Source organism: Rhinatrema bivittatum, chromosome 2, assembly GCF_901001135.1.
Source record: "Rhinatrema bivittatum chromosome 2, aRhiBiv1.1, whole genome shotgun sequence".
Lineage (NCBI taxonomy): Eukaryota > Metazoa > Chordata > Amphibia > Gymnophiona > Rhinatrematidae > Rhinatrema > Rhinatrema bivittatum.
The window spans coordinates 289,769,913-289,789,282 of NC_042616.1; the positions used below are offsets into that span (position 1 = coordinate 289,769,913).

Consider the following 19,370-nt stretch of genomic DNA (forward strand, 5'->3'; position numbering starts at 1 on the left):
ATCATTCACATACATGCAATCTCTCACTCTCACACACACACACACACACACAGCCCCCCCGCGGCCCGGAAGAGGAAGTGGAGAGTATCGGGTGCCTGCGCGGCAAGAAGAGGCCACGCTAGTGCGGCCGATGGGACTCCGCCTCCGCGAGGGCTGAAAATGAAGAGGTTAGCGTTGGGAGGAGGCTGCTGCTGCTGCCGTGAGTTCCCGGGGTGGGGGAGAGAGAGAGTGAATGAGCGAGCAAGCATTGCTCGCTCATTCACTCTCTCTCTCCCCCACCCCATTTTCAGCCCTCGCGGAGGCGGAGTCCCATCGGCCGCGGCTGAACCTCTTCGTTTTCCTCCGAGCCGCGCTGCAGTCTTCTTTTCTTCGGGCCGATGCCGAGCACACTAGCGTGGCCTCTTCTTGCCGCGCAGGCACCCGATACTCTCCACTTCCTCTTCTGGGCCGCGGGGGGGGGGGGGGGGGCGGGAAGAAGAGAGCACACCGGTGCCGCTGACTCCAGCTGTCCTGCCGCGTTCCGCCCAGGCTGAAGCATTTTAAGCCCGGGCGGAGGAGGACCGGGGAGCAGCTGGATCAGCGGGAAAGTGTGGCGACACTTGTCTGCGAGCCAGATGCAGCCCTCAAAAGAGCCATATTTGGCTCGCGAGCCATGGGTTCCCGACCCCTGCTCTACAGCTTCTGTTTCTCTTAGAAAGCAATGGGGATTTTTTTTTTTGAGACTTGGTTCTCTGAAACTATACACTCAGGGGTAGATTTTAAAAGGTTGCTTGCGGGCAGGCACGCGCAAGTTATAAAATCAGGGGTCGGCGCATGCAAGGGAGTGCACAATTGTGCACCTTGCGTGCACCAAACCGCGCAGCCTTCCCCCATTCCCTTCCCCCTAACCTGACCTTCCCACCCTTCCCCTGACCTTTCTCCACCCTAGCCCTTCTCTAACTACCCCCAAAATGTTTGTTTTACATTTTGCGCCTGCCGGCCGACTGCCAGCACACAATCCCCAGCACAGCAGCAAATATGGCCGCTGTGCCGGGAGCCTGACCCCGCCCCTGGACCGCCCATGCCCCGCCCCTCCCTGTCCTTTTTTGCAAGCTCTGGGACTTACACGCGTCCCGGGGCTTTACACGTGCCACCGGGCCTTTTTAAAGTAGGCCCGGAGCGTGTAACCTTTTTAAAATTCGGCCTTCATTGTTTCTGTTTTTTAAGCTTGCCTGCGACATTCAGTTTTTCTTCCTGCATGCCAAATTTAGTGAAATTCTATCCCTTTTTAAAAGAATTATTGTACTTATGGAGAGATGAATGGACAGATGGATGTCAGTCTTTTTCTATAATTCTTTTCAGCGTACCGTATATTGGAAAGCATAGAAAGGGGTTCTGCTGGTCAGAAGCATTGAGGAAATGTAAAAAGGGTGAGCACGCTACTATCTCTGCTACAAATTTGAATAAAACTGGATAGCAATTCAAAAATTTGTTAGGAGGAGACAGATAAGACATACTTAGGGCGGAGACAGATACTCAGCCATGATGATCTCAGGTCAGTTTCTTTATATGAAGCTGTCTTAAAATCAATATCTGAAAGAGGACAGGATACAGAAAGAAGTATTAAACTGCACAGCATAATATAGTGAGTTTAAAAGAGTAGCTAGGCTAGTCATTAAGGAAAGAAATGTTGGAAAGGATAGTGAAAGCAATCTCAAAAGTGTATTTAGGAACATTAATAATAAAAGGATGACAAAAGAACATAAGAACATGCTATACTGGGTCACACCAAGGGTCCATCAAGCCCAACATCCTGTCTCCAACAGTGGCCAATCCAGGCCATAAGAACCTGGCAAGTACCAAAAACTACGTCTTTTCCATGTTACCGTTGCTAGTAATAGCGGTGGTTATTATCTATGTCAACTTAATTAATAGCAGGTAATGGACCTTTCCTCCAAGAACTTATCCAATCCTTTTTTAAACACAGCTATACTAACTGCACTAACCACATCCTCTGGCAACAAATTCCAGAGTTTAATTGTGCGTTAAGTGAAAAAGAACTTTCTCCAATTCTATAGATTCTTTTTTAGATAAAAGGAGAAACATACAGTAATTACTGAGAATTGGGCCAAAGCTGTAACACAAAATAACTTTTTTTTTTTTTACGGGGAAAGGTTACTATGAGAAGACAGACCAATAAGGATTGTAGAGACTAACATTGAACATAATCAGGTTTACAAAACCCAGGAATGGATAGAATAAAAACGAACTGGACTACAAATCAATAATAAACCAGCCCCAAATTAAATTTATCCAAAGATACTACAAAAAAATGAGTGAAGTGACTGCTTAATATTTAAGGAATCATTTTTTAAGGAGGAGCAGATTCTTCAAGACTGGCAAATCACACATGCAATGCCCATATTCATAAAGAGATCCAAATCAGAACATCAATACCAGAGAATTTATTGGAAGCAATCACAGCAGATAGTTCCATGCAGAGTGCTGTGCTCAGGGGTGGACCCTTGTCCTGGAGCAGTGGAGAATGGCTCCCTGGTAGGGACCAGGAAGCAACTGCCCCCAGGGGGTTCTATCTCATTGGAGGAGATAGAAGCTAGGATGAGCTTCACTACTGGAAGCCTGAGATCCCCCCGGGAGGAGTAGGGACCTGGGCCTCTTGGACTTAGATGGGCCTCGCAGGGTCTCCTGGAAGGATGGAAGCTCGGCATGCCCACAGGCAGAAGGGGAGCACAGTCAGGTTCGAGACTGGAGGTCAGATGGAGCAAGGAGGACCAGAAGAGCATAGGTGATGACAAGGCTAGGAGCAGAGCCAGAATCTAGAGACGTGGTCAAGCAGGCAGAGGTCAGAGTCCGGGGTCAGTCTGAGGAGTAGTCAGCAAAGCAGGTCAGGTTCTGGAGATCAGACGAGGTCACAGGTAGGCCGAGGTCAGGAGGCAGGCAGCAGGCAGGCAGGTCGAGAGGCAGACTGGAGTCAGAAGGCAGGCAAGCAGGCAGGCAGGTCGAGGAACAGACTGGAGTCAGAAGGCAGGCAGCAGGCAGGCAAGTCGAGGAGCAGACTGGAGTCAGAAGGCAGGCAGTAGATAAGCAGGTCAAGGATCAAGCCGAGGTCAGTGCCAGTAAGACAGTCCGGAGGTACTACCTGGGGAGACGGACAGACGAACAGGAACAGAATGACGCTGGAGTAGAAGGCAGGAACAGAACTAGAATAGAAGGATCCTGGAACGAGACTTGGAACAAGACTGGAGCAAGATACAAACGCAGTGACAATCTAGCATAAGCCGACCCAATTGCCAAGGCAAGGAAGTACAAGCAGGGACTTCCTTATAACAGGAAATCAATCAGGGCGCGCTGCAGAGCTAGGACCCGCCCTTGGCCTTACAAGAGGCCGGGTGGTCTGTGCTCGCATAGGGGTGTGGCCAACACAGCCAAGGACGCCGAGCTCCGGCGTGAGGCTTGGTGCACAGTGGAAGGCCTGGCAACTACTGCCGCGGGACGCCGCGGCCTGGAAGTGCTTGCAGTTGCTGCTAGGGAGGCCGACCTGGGACCTGCCGTGGAATCATGGAGGTGAGCAGGCCCTTGCACAGACGGGGTGCGTAACACAATGCTTACGATTCAGGACTCTCTTGCAAATCAACAGGCCAAGTATATGCATGTATTTATTTATTGATTAAAATGTATTAATCACTTTACAATTTTATGGTAAAAATTTCCAAAGCAATGTACATGTTTAGCTATCACATAAAATCATACAAACAATAAAACAAAATATATCCATTAAAACAATAAAATAGCACATCATTTAACCATCCTGCTATAACAACCATAAAAATACCCTACCAATTCAGACCTCATATCTAGATCCCTTTAAGCTTAAAGAGCATTCCCAGATTTAATTCAGAAGCTCTGACATCATCAAACATGTTTTTTTATACGCCAAAATCTCATCAGGTCCATTTCTTTCCTGATATCTAATGGAAGATTATTCCATAATTTGGGAACCGTCATGGAAAAGACCGATTTTTGAAGTCTTACATGACGAAAACTCTTAACCGTGGGAAGTTGCAGCTGTGAACCATACTGAGAGCAAGTAACTCTCAGTGGTGTTTCCAAAGGATCTTGTTCCACAAATGAGAATGCCTTGTCCTCGCAAGATCTTAAATGCTAGGACCAGGACATTAAATTTGCATCTCAATTTGACTGGCAACAATGTAGTTTCTCAAGTAGTGGTGCCACTGATTCTCAATTAGACCTTCCTAAAACCAGCCTAGCAGCTATATTTTGGACTTCTTGCAGGTTCCGAATTAAGTTGCCTGGTAGCCTCTGATATACAAGATTGCAATAATCAAGGACCGCTATTTCTAGTGCATAAACTACAGACTTCAGCGCCTTTAGATTTAAGAAATGTTTTAATTGCCATACCCATCTCAGTCTACTATATGCAGAATGAGTACTGCATTGATTTGGCTTTTCATGGACCAATCTGAGTTCAGCATAACCCCAAGCGCTTTTACATCGGTTCTGGTAGTAATTAACTGCCGTTCAAACTCAACTTGAAACTTATCCTGTCCAGCACCCATCTGCAGTTTCTCTGTCTTACTTGCATTCAATACTAAAAACATTATCACCCAACCATTTGCCCACTGTTTTTAGTCATTGAGAATAGAAAATGTCCATTGTGGGTGTATTCCTAACGGGGCAACAATTTGCACATTGTCAGCATAGATGAATGAGATGAACCCAAAAGAGTGAATAATTATGCCCAACAGTGATACATAAATATTGAAAAAAAGGAGGGATAAAGAAGAACCCTGAGGAGCAGCTCCCCATTTTACTGGACATGGGGAAGAATAGTGACCCTGGAAAAACACCACTTGACTCCTATCCGCTAAAAAACTACAAATCCACTCTAAAACCAAGCACCCTATTCCCAATGTCTGGCAGCGAGAAATTAAAATTTCATGGTCCATCAAATCAAATGTACTGGAGAGGTTCAAAAAAATTAGTAACACAGAAGCCCCCATATCTAAGTGAGACAAAACCAAATCAACCTTTCTCTGTGCTGCGACCTTTACGGAAATCGTTTTGAGCCAGGTCCAATTTCCCTGTCCTCTCTTTAAAATCTGAGAACTGAGTGGTCACTACCCTTTTCAATACTTTGGCGCACAAAAGAGAGATTTGCAACCAGTCTATAATTAGAGCACAATTTCAGGTCCAACTCTGCCTTTTTCAAGATAGGGGATCACCGCACATTTTTTCATTGAATTTGGAACTAACCCCTCTTCCAAAGAAGCATTGACCACATTGATTTATGACTTGCCTAAAATTTGGCCCAGTAAAAAAAACCATCAATAAGATAGGAGGGGCAAGGATCAACACAACATTTTGATTTTTTTTCACTGGACCCATTATAGATTTAATTTCCTCTAAATAAATGGTCTCAAATGATCTAAAATCTTCTGCTTCTATTAAACCATCCCTATCAACATCAGCAACTACCACACTAAACTTTTTCTGCAGAGATACTTTCTCTGTCTTCTCTTCCCCAGAAGCTTCTAAAACTAAAAATCCACAGAAACCCCAATATTCGAACGCTCTTCCTTTGCTTTGGCAAACGGGTCTCTTGAATTGCAGATTTTATCCTCAAAGAGAAGAACCTAAGGACTTGCAACTAAGCATGGATCACAAACTCCCCTCCCTAGTCAGAATCCTTATACTGTATCCTCTTTCAAGTCCAAAGCAGGCCAAGCAAAAATGTTGTGTTTGGGTGGGAAAGGGACATACACATGGTGATCACCTAAGCCTTCCCTACCTTCGGAAAGTAAACTAATGGAAATGGTTGTTTAGTGAGAGGGGAGGGGAAACATTTTTATTTTCACCATATCAAATGGGCATGTGAAGTGATTTAATGGTAACCTATAGCCTATGTCTGGACTTTTGTTTTCAACATTAAATATCCTTGACCCAAAGACACATCTGCTGTGCTTTGAGAGTATAACACTCACTATTCTCAAGGCTATAAATGTTTTGTATCAGCAAAACTGATGATGGCTTTGAGGTACATTGCTATGCCATGGAATTCTGCTCTTGGGTCATCCTGTAAAAGGTGGGATGGTCAAACATGAAGCTGTTTTGCAGCCAGGGAGCCAACATTTTCTGGGAATCCTGCTTCCTATTTTGAATTTATATAAATGCAAATATCCGCATGTTACATGCACTCCGACTGAACTCAAGAGTTAAAGTATTATACTGTGTTAAATGTGAAACATCCTGCATGTTAGTATTATAACGGGAAAACTAACCTGACACGTTACACATTCAGATTTATTTTGTTAAAAGTTTATTGATTTTACTTTATTCAGGGGCGGAGGGGGGGGGAATGTTGAAATCTTGTGCTTCAATAAAAAATCTCTAGCAAAAAAAAAAAAGGAATGATCCCAAGCCTCCCTGCAGAAACTGGGTTACCTAGTATTACTGCTCTGGAACATTCTTGCCGAGATGCTGGAGTTCCACACATTCATTCCATGTAACAGAGGGATGCATGAGGGTAAATAAGAGTCAATAGCCACATAAGCTTTGCACGCAGGAAAGCCATGGTTCTGCTGACAAAAATGATTTATGACTTGCCTAAAATAAACATTTCATTTATCTGACCACAAGTTCCCTGTCTCTTTGACCATCCTTCGACTGGTAAAGTGGATTATAGTCGGATACCGGTGAAATTGAAAGTTATGTTGTTTTTGCTCCACTGGTGCATACATAGTGTGGCATAGCCTCCGCCTGCTTCTTTGTGCAAGCATTCATGAGCGAATGCTGCCCCATACTATTTTCTGTCAGCCAGGGTCATACTGAGGTTTCCGCTCAATAAACGTTGCTTTCTGTGACATGCTCTGCCTGGTCTGCATCCCTTGGGACTCTGCTACGAACCTCTGGCCACGGATGCTTTTGTGAAGGGATTTATGACTCACTTTTGAAGCTTAATAACAGTGATTTTTTTTTAGCTGTAGTTGGTAGGTGCCTCACTGTTTTCTAATAAATTAGCAGCCTGAAGAACTGCGGGCACTGGAGCCACACTGTACTGCAGAGATAGAAATGAACAACTGCTTTATTGCAGGAGGTGAACAGAACTGCGCTGAACTTGCAGGTGCCAGGCTAAGAATGCTCCAGGCTGCCTGCAGAGAAAGACAGAGAGGAAGTGATTGTCAGATTCATCAGTGTGCTTCTTAAAGGTGCAGTACCATGCATCACGTTTGCTAGATCAGTGAAAGAGCCTCCGCTCTCTAGAGGCCTTTCAACTCTTCCAGAGCAGGAGAAGGAGGTAACACGATGGGCTCCCTTGATTTCATATGTCACCATTACTGTTGCTATCAAAAGTTGGAGTTAATGACCTCAAGAAGCCTGGGAGACGGAGGCAGTGAACCACATGGATCAAGCAAATGGGGTGAAAAAGTCGGGTAAATGAGCAGCGAGTGTGCTACTGGGGAGCAGGTTGCCAAGTGGGGAAAATACATGCCTGGACAGATGAGGATGGAGTCAAGGGGAGTTTGAGCAGGAAAGTGGAGTTCAGCAGGGAAAACAGATTTTCTGAGTCTGTGAGGAGTTGCAAAGAGGGAGCAGGGAGAATTCATGATAACCTTCCTATCTCTGCCTGTCCATTCCTTCCCTGTCTGCAGTAAAGCTTTCCTTTTTTCAGACGCCGTATTGCCGGTCCTCTTCCTCTGCCTCCTGAGGCGGTAGCCTCCAAACACAAGCCCTTCACATTGTCTCTGGAAGTGATGGCTTCATAGGCCCCTCTTTTCAGCACAGCTGGCTGGGCCCTGCATCTTCTCTGCTCCCACATGACCAGTGCAGCGGCATGTTTCGTTTTAATTTTATTAGGCATAAACCTGCCTACAGCATTATTTTACATCATTGCAAACGATATAAAGCTTTCAAAATACAATACAATTAAAAATTATCCCCCAAAATCCCTTCCCCCCCAGACCTCCTCCCCCATTCATACTCAACCAGTCCCCACCAAAATCATGACCTCAATTCCCCCAAATGCCAAAAGCCCCTAACATTTTTCAGCACAGCCGAATTTACCATCACCAGAATCAACAAGAACCAAACCCTACATCAGCTGCTATTCTCACAGCTAACGTAAGCACCTGAAAACAGCCAGGCTTTTTCCTTTTGCCTGAAAGCCATTTATTTTGACTCTAACCTGATAGCCAAAAGATCCCGCCACCAAAAACGATCTCTTTCATAGTAACATGGTAACTACGACAGAAAAACCCCAAATGTATTTATTTATTTATTTATTTGAGGTTTTTTTCTATACCGACATTCACGGAAGTTCGTATCATGTCGGTTTACATAAAACAAGGGGTGATCAATAAATTATAACGTACATAACTATAACATGAGAGTATACTTTTACAAATTATAACAAATTATAACCAGTGCGCAGAAAAAGCAGTTACAATAAAACAAGGATGGTTCTAACTGGGAGTAGAAGAAGAGGATGATAGTTTAACAAGAAGTAGAACGTGCATTGGTTGGTAAGTCTGTATCAGTTTAATGGGTGATAGTCAGTTTTGCTGTATTTGGTGGAAGAGCATCAGTCAGGGTCCGGAAAGGCTTTCTTGAACAGCAAAGCAACTGTCAAACCCATAACAAAATTACTGCTAGCAACATTTGTATTAAGAAGGCTGCTTACCCTATACAGCCTTATTAAGAAGGCTGTATAGGGTAAGCAGCCTTCTTAATAATTCAGACAATGCTGCTGCTTGATCATGCTTTGTTTTTGGACTTGGCCATAGACATAGTCCTGTGCTTTTCCCCTAATATCTGCATATCAGTACCCCAGACCATAAAAGTAGGGGGCTCAGCATTGGCTATCATCTGAATCCAAGTCCCCGGTATCCCCCCACTGTCAAAGCGGAGAGCGATGTTGCAATTGTATCAAAAGCATCAAGGCTAATTGGTTGAGTAGTAATTCTCATGCTTTCTGTTAAAGGTAGTAACTGTCTCTTTGTGCAGGATACCCAGTGCACCCTTTTCTTCATTTCCAACCTCTAGCCTTTAGGGGATCCACAGTATTTTGTATTGCTTTCATCCTTACCACCTTCTTCTGTAAGGGCATTCCAGACATATTGATTCTGAGTTGTCACACCCTGGAGTTTTTGTTTCGGGACCTCCTAGTTCTATTATTTTCAATGGAAAAGGTTCAAAGTTTGTGCATCATTAAAACCTTTCAGGTATCTGAAAGTCTGTATCATATCTCCCCTGCACCTCCTTTCTTCCAGGGTGTACATGTTTAGATCCTTCAGCCCCTCTTCCTATGTCTTCCAATACAGACCCCCACACCATTTTGGTCATTGAGCACTCTTCCTTGATGCAATTCTCTAGTCACCCAATCATAAAAAGCACTCAATTTTCTGTGACAGGACCTTCCCCTGTGAATTCATGCTGGCTCTGGACCAGTAATCCACTGGATTGTAGATAGTTCACTTTCCTTCAGCAGAGTCTCCTTTAATTTTCCCACAACCAAAGTAAGGCTCCGGCCTGTAGTTTCCAGCCTCCTCTCTGCTACCACTCTTGTGAAGCAAGACCACAACTGCTCTTCTCCAATCTTGCGGCAGGTCTTTCAGCAGATCCACCAGCACATCTCTGAGTTCCCTTAGAATCCTGGGATGTACCCCCATGGCCTTGTCCACTTTCAGTTTTCCTAGCTCTTCCCAGACATTCTCATCTGTAAACAGAGTGTAAGGAACCTTCGGTTTCCCTCCCAAAAAGGAATGTACTAAATTGCTGGGGAGGTCCAGTGCATGTTTAGTAACTAGAGTTTTGGGTTTTATTCCCCCATGTGGGAGCTGCAGAAGGTGCGTGAGGATGATGAACTGCTAGCACACACCATCAGTCCTCATGGATATTTAGTTCAGCTTTTGTTCCAACAGGTTGTGGATTCTGAGTTAGCCTTTCAAGAGGACAGGAGCTTGCTGTCTGTTGCCCCTTACTTACATTACTCATTTAATCCATTTTTAAAGAATTCCCAGTGAGAGCCTTGTCCCCCTTGTTTCAGTGGATTAGGGTGTCCTTGTGTTCAAGACTGTATCACATGGGGTAGGAAAGAACTGCAATTAGCTGTCTCTCCTTCAGAGGCTAGACCTGACGAAGAGAGGTTTCAACTTTAACTTAACTGTTTTGGACTATCTCCTGAATTTGGGAGACAAGGATGTTTTTCCATCCTTCCTGTGTTTTGATTTTTCCCCTTTTGGAGTTAAATACTATTTTTGTTCTTTGGAGCTGAGGGCTCCAGGCACTCAGTATCCTTTACATTTAGAGAAAGAGAGATGTCTTTCAATTTGAGGGAACCTGAAGATTTATATTCCACTTTTCACAGCACTTGAGAGAGAGACAGAGACAGACTAGCCATAATGCCCTCACACTAGATAGGTATTTATATCTCTATGGGAGGCCCACCTAGTAACTCGAGGTGAGGTTTAGATATTAGTAGAGGGGGTTAGGGGCCACTTTGACATTCAAAGTGAGACGTACGAACAGAACAGTGCTCTCTTGTGAAGATTTGATGACCTTCGGAGTGAGGAAACTCAGCCAAAGATGAGATTTATGCAGTGTTCTCTCAACCTAGCTTGATGGGCTCTCTACCTGGGTAACATCAAGCTGGGTTGAGAGAACATTGCACAAATCTCATCTTTGGGTGAGTTTCCTCACTCCGAAGGTCATCAAATCTTCATAAGAGAGCACTGTTCTGTTCGTACGTCTCACTTTGAATGTCAAAGTGGCCCCTAATCCCTACACTGCTGTGCAGAGTGCCTCTAGCCACACCCTGCCCCAGGGATTTACACGCATGGCCGGGCCTTTGAAAATTGGCCCGGCGCGCATAAGCCCGGCCACCTGTGTAAATTTTTTAATATCTACCCCTAAGAGTACATTTCAGTATCATAGCAGCTTATCATACTCAAATTGAAGGTAAGACTATCTCCACTCATCCGTTAGCATCCAAGTTCGTGAAAGGCTTATGGTATACTAAACCTCCAGTCATAGGATTTAAACATGGTTCTAGCACAACCGATGAATCTACCTTTTGAATCTCTGAAATTGGCTTCTCTCAAGTACCTAACGTGGAAAGTAATATTCCTGGTAGCAGTAATGTTAGCCAGAAAAGTCAGTGTGCTTCAGTCTTTAGTTTGACTTTCTAGCTAGAATTAATTCTAAAATTAACTCATGAAGTGATGCCCAGTTGGGAATTCCCATACATACTCAATAGAGCCAAAGATCTGCTAGAGAGAGAGAGATGTCCACAGCTTGATAGTGCACTGAGTGAAAAGGTAGTTCCTATGATTTGTTTTGAATCTACTGGTTGTTAGTTTCATGACGTGATCTCTTGTTTTAGTATTATTTGAAAGGGTAAATAACCATTCTTTTTTTGACCACTCATGATTTTATAAACGTCTATCATGCCCCCACCCCCCTCAGCTGTCTCTTCCAAGCTAAAAAAACAACATCATCTTAAACCTGACTCAAGCCATTGTTGGTAAGCAGTGCAGTACAGTGCAGTCTACTCGATAAGAGTTGCTGTGCTATATCTTTAAAACCATCCCAAACTAACCCATGCCATTATATTGTGCATCACTTTCAAGCACTAGACAAAACCTGCATCCCTGCCCTACAGTCAGATTTGTTAAACTATGGACAGAGCTTCTTCACTTGTCTGAGCTTAAGAAATACTTTCTGAACCACTACAGAGATACAGGATTCCAAGTCAAATGTTGTATCAAACTGGACTTGTATATCCCTGACCTTCACCACACATTCTCCCATCAGCCCCATTCTTAAATACCAATGGCATCAAAACTAACTCTCCTCCATTTATAAACAGCACCCCTGTTTTTGTTTTTTAAATTCGGGGCCAGGTGGCTACCTAGTAGCCAGTTTAAGGTCACGTTAATTCCTCTGTTCATGATCCCCCGTTGTATCTGTAGGATAATGGCCATCTGGAACTACCAGCAGCACATCACCCACCTACAAATAACCCACTGTCCTGTCATGCTACCGGCTCAGCTTTTCAAGAACTTAACTTCATCGCATGGGAGTTTCCTGTTCTCATGCTGGACAGCAGAGATATTTTCCAGATGCAGGAGATTTAGGGTGCTTTATATGCACCCAAGGGTTTCTTCCATCATCAAAACTGTGCATTTTTGATGCAAAATGCAATGGGAACTTCCACCTGCGGATTTTACACCAGTTTCTCAAAAGGGAGGGTATGAGCAGGCTTTCCCTTTGAAAATTTCCCAAGGAGACATTTGCAACTGCTTCTTCTGGCTAAAATTGTGCTCCCCGGCCTATCCTTGCCTTGGGAATGTTCTCCATAAAATTGTGGAACATTGCACGTACTCAGGGTATTGGGCGCCCTAGGCGACCCTTGCACTGCCCCTCCCCCGGTTGCGCCGCCCCCCCCCCCCCCCCCAACCTGTTTCGGCACCACGTGGCTGCTCTTCGGCACCCCCTATGGCTCGGCGCCCCAGGCAACCGCCGAAGTTCGCCTAATGGACGCGCCGGCCCTGCATGTACTTTTATCCACGTACAGGGTGGGCAATTTTCAGAAGGTGCTTTTACCTGGGTAAATGGCTTGTGAAAAATGCCCTCCCTGTGCCTATAGAAAAAATACTTAGTACATGGGGCCCCTTAGACTGTCCATCATAGCGATACTGTACTGCCATAAAATCCAGCGGTAAGAATCGCTGCATGTGTCTCCAGCAATACTCTAATACTGTGAGGCTATCAACATCTACATTGATGGACCATCTCTCCTGCATCATTTCCTATGATGATGCCAAGCAAACGGTATTGGTGCCCATAAGGCCGTTTGTGGATAAAGTTAACCTGACATTATCTGGATATTCAGACCCATTACGTTTGGGTTGAATATCCATTCTAAAGTTCATTGGATAAACTTAATTGGTTAACTTCAGGCCTGCTGCTTGCCCGATTGGGGTCATCTGGGTAACTCTGGCTGGCCAGTGCTGAATATTGATGGTGGCCAGCCAAAGTTTAACCATGTCCTGGGAATGGTCCCAGCGTTGTCTCTTTTTTTTCTCCAGCTAAATTTTGCTCAGGCTATGATTTGCCAGGACAAAATGTAACTGGGCAGTGAGGCGGAGAGGAGGGCTTTCAAATGGCAAGGTTTGTCCAGCTAACTCCCAAAGTTAGCTGGGAAAAAAAATCCTTTGAATATTGACCCCTCCCCCACCCCTGCTGAATGTTTTAATCAGCTGGCATGCACAGAAGTCTATTGCTGAAGTGCCAGAATGTTATGGATATTTACCCATATGTTTTTTTTACTACACATTTGCAAATGTTGATCTTTAACCCCAATTTCTCAAAAATGACAAAAAAAACCCCAAAACAACTTAGAAATTTGAAAATATCAATATGCATTAACTTAGGGGTAACCTTTAAAATCATGTGAGAGTTTATATTTTGCCCTGACAAAAAAAAAACATATTTGTAATGATTGTTATGGTTGAATTTGAATATATTTCTTTTTGCCCCAGTTGTTTTATTTTTGGCCTGGCTTGCCTTCCTTCAGTCTATCGCATTCCTCCCAGTTGGAACCTGGCCCATCTCAGGCCTGGATTTATCAAAATGTGACAAGTATCGCATGCGATAGTAAAAGGGGCGTATTTTATGCTAATGTACAGTTTATCGCAATTTGCACTAATTACCTATGTGAAGAGCTAAGTTAGTGTACATTGCGATAATATTTTCAGACTTTGTGATAAGTGCCATACCTGTTGTATTTCCTGCATTCAACCACTGGGGACCCATTGTTTTGAGAGAGAGAGAGACTAGCCCTAATGTCCTCTCCCTAGATAGTTATTTGTATCCCTATGAGTGGCTCACCTAGTAACTCAAGGTGAAGTTTAGGTATTAATGTAGGGGGTTAGGGGCCACGACATTCAACGTACGAACAGAACAGTGGTCTCTTGTGAAGATTTGATGACCTACGGAGTGAGGAAACTCACTCCAAGATGATATTTGTGCAAGGTTCTCTCAACCTAGCTTGATGGACTCTCTACCTGGGTAACATCAAGCTAGCTGGAGAGAACATTGCCCAAATCTCATCTTTGGGTGAGTTTCCTCTATCCGTAGGTCATCAAATGTTCACAAGAGACCACTATTCTGTTCGTACGTCTCACGTTGAATGTCAATACCTAAACCTCACCTCGAGTTACTAGGTGGGCTATCCATAGGGATACAAATACCTATCTAGGGAGAGGACATTATGGCTAGTCTCTCTCTCTCTCTCTCTTTCTTTCTTTCTCCCTCCCCCCCCCCCCCCCCCCCCCCCCCGATGGCCAGGCTGGTGCTCCAGGAGCTTCAAATTTACTAAAACAGGCCTTTCAGGAGACATTGCAAAATGCGATAAAACCTTACTGCCCTGTAACGCAAGCTATCGCACGGGCTTAACATTACTGAAAAAGGTGTAGTTAAATCAGTGTTAAGTCTGTGCGATAGCACTTCAAAGACTGGCAAACCCAGCCCACTCCCCGCCCCTAACTCCTCCAGACGTGATCACATGCATTAACAGGGCTTTTCGCATGTGATAAGCCCTTAACGCATGCAAAAATGCCTTAGCGCATTTTGATAAATGGCCCCCTCAGTTTGCTGCCATTTATGGGGTGGGTGTTGTCCCAAAGAAGACCCAATTCTCCTTCCCCTAAATCAGCCATTACAGTTACAGCACGTGGTAAGTGGCCACAGCATGCCACTTTTTGGAGCCCAGTGCCCAAGGAACCCTGTATCTCACTCACAGGTGACAACTAGGGCCTTCCTCCTCTGAAAGATGCGATTCCTTCCTCAGTAGCATCCTTACCAGAAATCAGGTCCAGGAGTCAGATTCAAATCGTGTGCACTGGATCATTATTCTGGCCCACACTAAAAACCACTGATCCATTAAAAAAAAAAAAAAAAAAAAAAATTGGCACACAGACCGGCATCGGGATTGATCGTGTGTGATGAATTTCAGAAAAAAATACCTGATTTTTTTTTTTTTTTAGCAAAATCATAAATGAGAAAAGTCCACAGGCAAACCAGATGGCTTTGTTTCCCCTGAATGAATCATTATCACACGGTCACTACAGACAGGAAGGGATGATGATGAGTGGCCTTTACACATTTTGTTAATGAACAGTTCTTGTACACCCTGAGATAAAGCCATTAAAATAACTGGTTACTGTCCCATTGCATTATGTCTAATCATTCGCACTGGACTCCCAAAGTTTACTGACACTCTACGTATCCTAAAATTCCCCAATATCTCCTCTATGATTCTTTTACTAACGTGCGGGGCCACTAATAAACTGGGTCTGTTTTATGTGTATGCCTGAATATAATATGTTCTCCCTTTCCTGTTTGTGTTTTTGTCCCTCTGCAGGGCATCGAACGTCTAAAGAATGAGAACCCAACTTGGGAAAAGACGAATGGCTGGGAAGGCATGAAACTGGCCTTTGGGGGTGGTTTCTCGCCCTGTTGGTTCAATCCCTTTTCTAGCCCAGGCTACAGTAAAGCGATCTCAAGTGCTGACGTCACTGTGCTAGGTGAAACTGCTGAGGAGGGCTCGGGCCAACGGGCTGAACTCAAGGATGCCACAGAAGTGTTAGTGGTTTAAGCACAGGTCTCTCTGCCTTGGAAAGGAATGCAAGACCCACTTGACCATCCTATACGATAAATCCCTTTCCTGCACGCAGTATTAGACCTGGGCAGAAACCTGGCAATCTCTGATAAATCAGACAGATGTGCAAAACAGGGTTTTTCGTTAATTCAGGTGGCAGCACCAAGCAGCCAAATTATTGCACTTCCTCTTTTCTACCTTCTGATTTTTATTTATTACCTGTAAATGAACTGTTCATTAAAGCTCTTTAACGATCATCATGTTTAGCCCCTTTCACCATTATAAACCTAATAGCTAGATTTCAGTTTTGGCCAAAAGTAGGCCAGAAAAAATGGCAAACATCTGAAGTCAGCTTGTTTGCACAATTTTACAATAGTAAATCTTAGATCTAGTGCAGTGGCTCAGTGACACCTACTGGGCAGACTCAAGACTTGTATTTTAGAGGGAGCCCTGGCTAAGGAGCATCACTGCAGGGTCTGGACGTGGTGGAAGTTATAAAAATAGGGGACAATTCCGTTGATTAGCAATTAAAGGTTCATGCTGCCTTAGAAGAGAGGCCAGTTCCAACTGAGCTGGATGCCCAAAAGTCACAAAGTCACAGGAGGAAGCTGCCAGCCCTCCCTCCCTCCCGCCACCACCACCACACACACACACACACACACACACTCCCTAAAAGAAGAGAGAAATAAATAGCACATTTTTGAAGGATTTAATGTCTTGCAGCTTATAAAAGGGAAAATAATATCTACAGAAAAACATTGTACAAGCAAAGTCTTGTGCAAAAAGCACTGTAGGACTTTTCATTGATTCTTAAATTTAGCACAATTTTGTTTTCAGATTGTTTTCCCTTTCCGTATTTGCCAGATATTAAAATATTGGACAAAATATGGGCTATTTCAAAACTAATGTCCCATACTTAAATCTCTTAGCACTGCAACTTTGCTGTCACCTAGCTCTTTGCTAAATCTCAGCAACTGCGTTCAGGTCCTGCTCCCAGGAACCCTCTGAATTCTCTCTTTTCATCATGGACCAGGGAGGATATGTCTCGGGCTTCAGCCAGGGATAGTCTCTTCAGAGCGAGCTTTTTTCCTTCTTGAAAGTGGAAGTCCTTTTAGTTGGAAACACAGGCAGAGTCCACGCCTTCCCCAGTTTCTCCTGTGTCTATTCCGTAAGGGCTCTGGGAGAGCCTAGGCATCCTGGCCTCGGCTATTCCACCAAGATACCTTCCATGCTACCAGGAAACACTTTTCACACCCTTCTGGCCAGCTTCAAGGTGAAGCACCTATTCCTAAATGTGGAGGTACTGCAACCAGTCAGCGCGTCCTACTTAACATAAAATCTATTTAATTTTGTCAACCTTTCCTGTGGAAGATTCCCAGAAGAGCAGTAACCACTAATTCCAAAGGTCCTTTGGGTTGAGTAGGCCCAGGAAAGCCAAAAATGTAACTTCTTTCTACAGGGCAGAAAAAAAAATCTCTATTTACAGAATAAAAACTCATATAATCTCCACTGTCTCAAATGGTTAGCTTCTGTCACTCACTAGGCTGGCTGTGGCAGCCGAGGCAATAATGAACTTGGCTACTGCTCAGAGGGGCAGAGGAAAGGAATGCATCCTTCAAATGTACAAATATATACATAAAGTTATTTATTTCAAGAGTCAGAATCTAGGGGGTTACTCTGGGGAAAACCTTTTTTTATGATGATGATGATGATGATACCTCTGGCTTTAACAAAAGAGATTCTTATGCCTAGTTGGGATGCCCTTCCTAAACCAGCTGCAAATCACACATTCTAATCATATATTTTTACTCTGTGTTTGTCTGCAAATTACTATATTTTTTTTTACTCTTTATAATGAAAAACGGTGGTTAGTCCTGGGGTTGGAGCACAGGATTGGGGAGCAGCGGCAGTTGAACTCTTAAGGCATGAGCCCTTGCTCTGCCTATAACTCTCTATATGACCTTGGGTGAGTCAATTACATCTCCCAGTGCCTTAATGCAGCTGCTGTAATTGTGCAATAGTTGAAAACTGTCTCACAGCATGTCTCGCTTTGGAGGAGGGCTTCGTGTATATGTCTAAGGGGTTTTCAGGGCTCATTGCAGGATTTCTGCTTAGATTAGGAGCAGGTTAGAAAAGCAAATCATAACACTATAGATATCTCAGTCTGCTACGGAAACACAAGTCTGTGGCTGATGAATAAGTGTGTAGCAGAATACCAAAAGCTGTTTGTTATGGTGCTGCCAGATCTCCGCATACCCAGCTTTGGCATCGCAATGAAGAACTAATAAATGGCAAATAGTGGAAGCATAAAGATAATTGTCTTAGGCAGAGAAAAGGTTCAGCTGAGCACAAACTGAAGCTTCAGAAAAACTTTTAACTATGCAGTTCTTTTTTCAACTGTTTGTCATGGGAAAACCTGCCCTCCTCACCTCAAAATAAAATCCTATATATATATTTTTTTTTTTCTTGAATAACGTTCTATGAACTTAAAAAGATTTATGATTCTAAAATCTTATATTTCTGTATTTTGCTATTTGTAACAAACTAGGCTTTAATTCTATTGCCTTGTAATATTTCTACATTTCAGAATTAAATTTTTAAATGTGTTTTCAAAATTATTTGTGATCTGTCATTGTGTTCATGTTGTTTGGTCACTTTTAGTAGATTAACTTTGTCTTTGCGCTTTTGATAAAGTAGTAAGTGTCATAAGTAATATCTCTTATCAGCAAACTACAGTATCGGGCTGCTTCTGCTAACAATGTTGATGAGATGTAAAACTGCAGATTTAAAAGAATATTTAAGGACCTTTATTTTCAGTTTTAATTTTCCTGGGAATAACAATGTTATCTAAAAAAAGATCAGTGGAAAAAATATCTTTGTATTAACAAACAGTAGAAAAATCAGTAGAGAAATGAATTCTCCACTGATTTTTCTCCTGTTCATTATAACAAAGTCATTTATCCACTGATTTTTTTTTTTTTTGTTATAAGATTGAAATATCCAGGAAAACTAAAATAAAAAGTGAAAATGTAGGTCTCTAAGAATATTTTAAAAAGGCAATTAGGTGGCATGAATTGAGACCTACAGCAGCCTGGTGAGCACATGCTCTGCAGAGTCAAGACATGCAGTAGGGTAACAGCAATGTAGAGACACAATTCTCCAGATCAGGGGCCAGTTTATGGCAAGACTTGGGGAAGGATCTGAGAAGCACTAAAGAAGGAATACTGAGTAGTGTTGCTGAAGTGAGAGCCGACCTAAATGAAACGTGCAACCAGATAGCTGAAAATAGAGGACAGCATGGTCCTTTCTGGGGCACATCATGAAAAGATGTTTCTTTTTGGCAGACAGAAATGGATCATTCGATGTAAGATTGAGAATGTTGAGAACTGGTTTTGGAGAGTGAATATTCATATGTCAGAGGGGGCTGAACAGGGAAATATATTTGTTAGCACATCGCTTTTACAAGACTCATCTCGTTACTGGCATTTAGAGGCCAGCAGAAACATTCTTACCGAATGACTCCATAGAGCTCTTGGCGGAAAAAGCAGATCCTTTGAAAGGCCGTCTTGAAAAGTTAGGCATATTCACTGATAAAGAATACATTAAAAAAAAAAAAAGTGAACTCTTAGGCCCTATTCTTTCAAAGGATCCATCACTGAGGTCTATAACATCAACTCAACATGGAGGATGG

The 19,370-nt window shown here is 43.5% G+C and overlaps 1 protein-coding gene across 3 annotated transcripts in view; it reads left to right on the forward strand.

Annotated features, from left to right (window-relative positions):
• ZDHHC3 (zinc finger DHHC-type containing 3) overlaps positions 1 to 18,288 on the forward strand; it is a 122,217-nt gene extending 103,929 nt beyond the window's left edge. For all 3 annotated transcript variants that reach the window (XM_029589607.1, XM_029589606.1, XM_029589605.1), the window contains one exon: positions 15,443 to 18,288. In XM_029589607.1, coding sequence (XP_029445467.1) covers positions 15,443 to 15,676 — 234 coding nt within the window. In that variant the 3' untranslated portion in view covers positions 15,677 to 18,288. The remainder of the gene's footprint in view (positions 1 to 15,442) is intronic.
• The last annotated feature ends 1,082 nt before the right edge of the window (positions 18,289 to 19,370 follow it).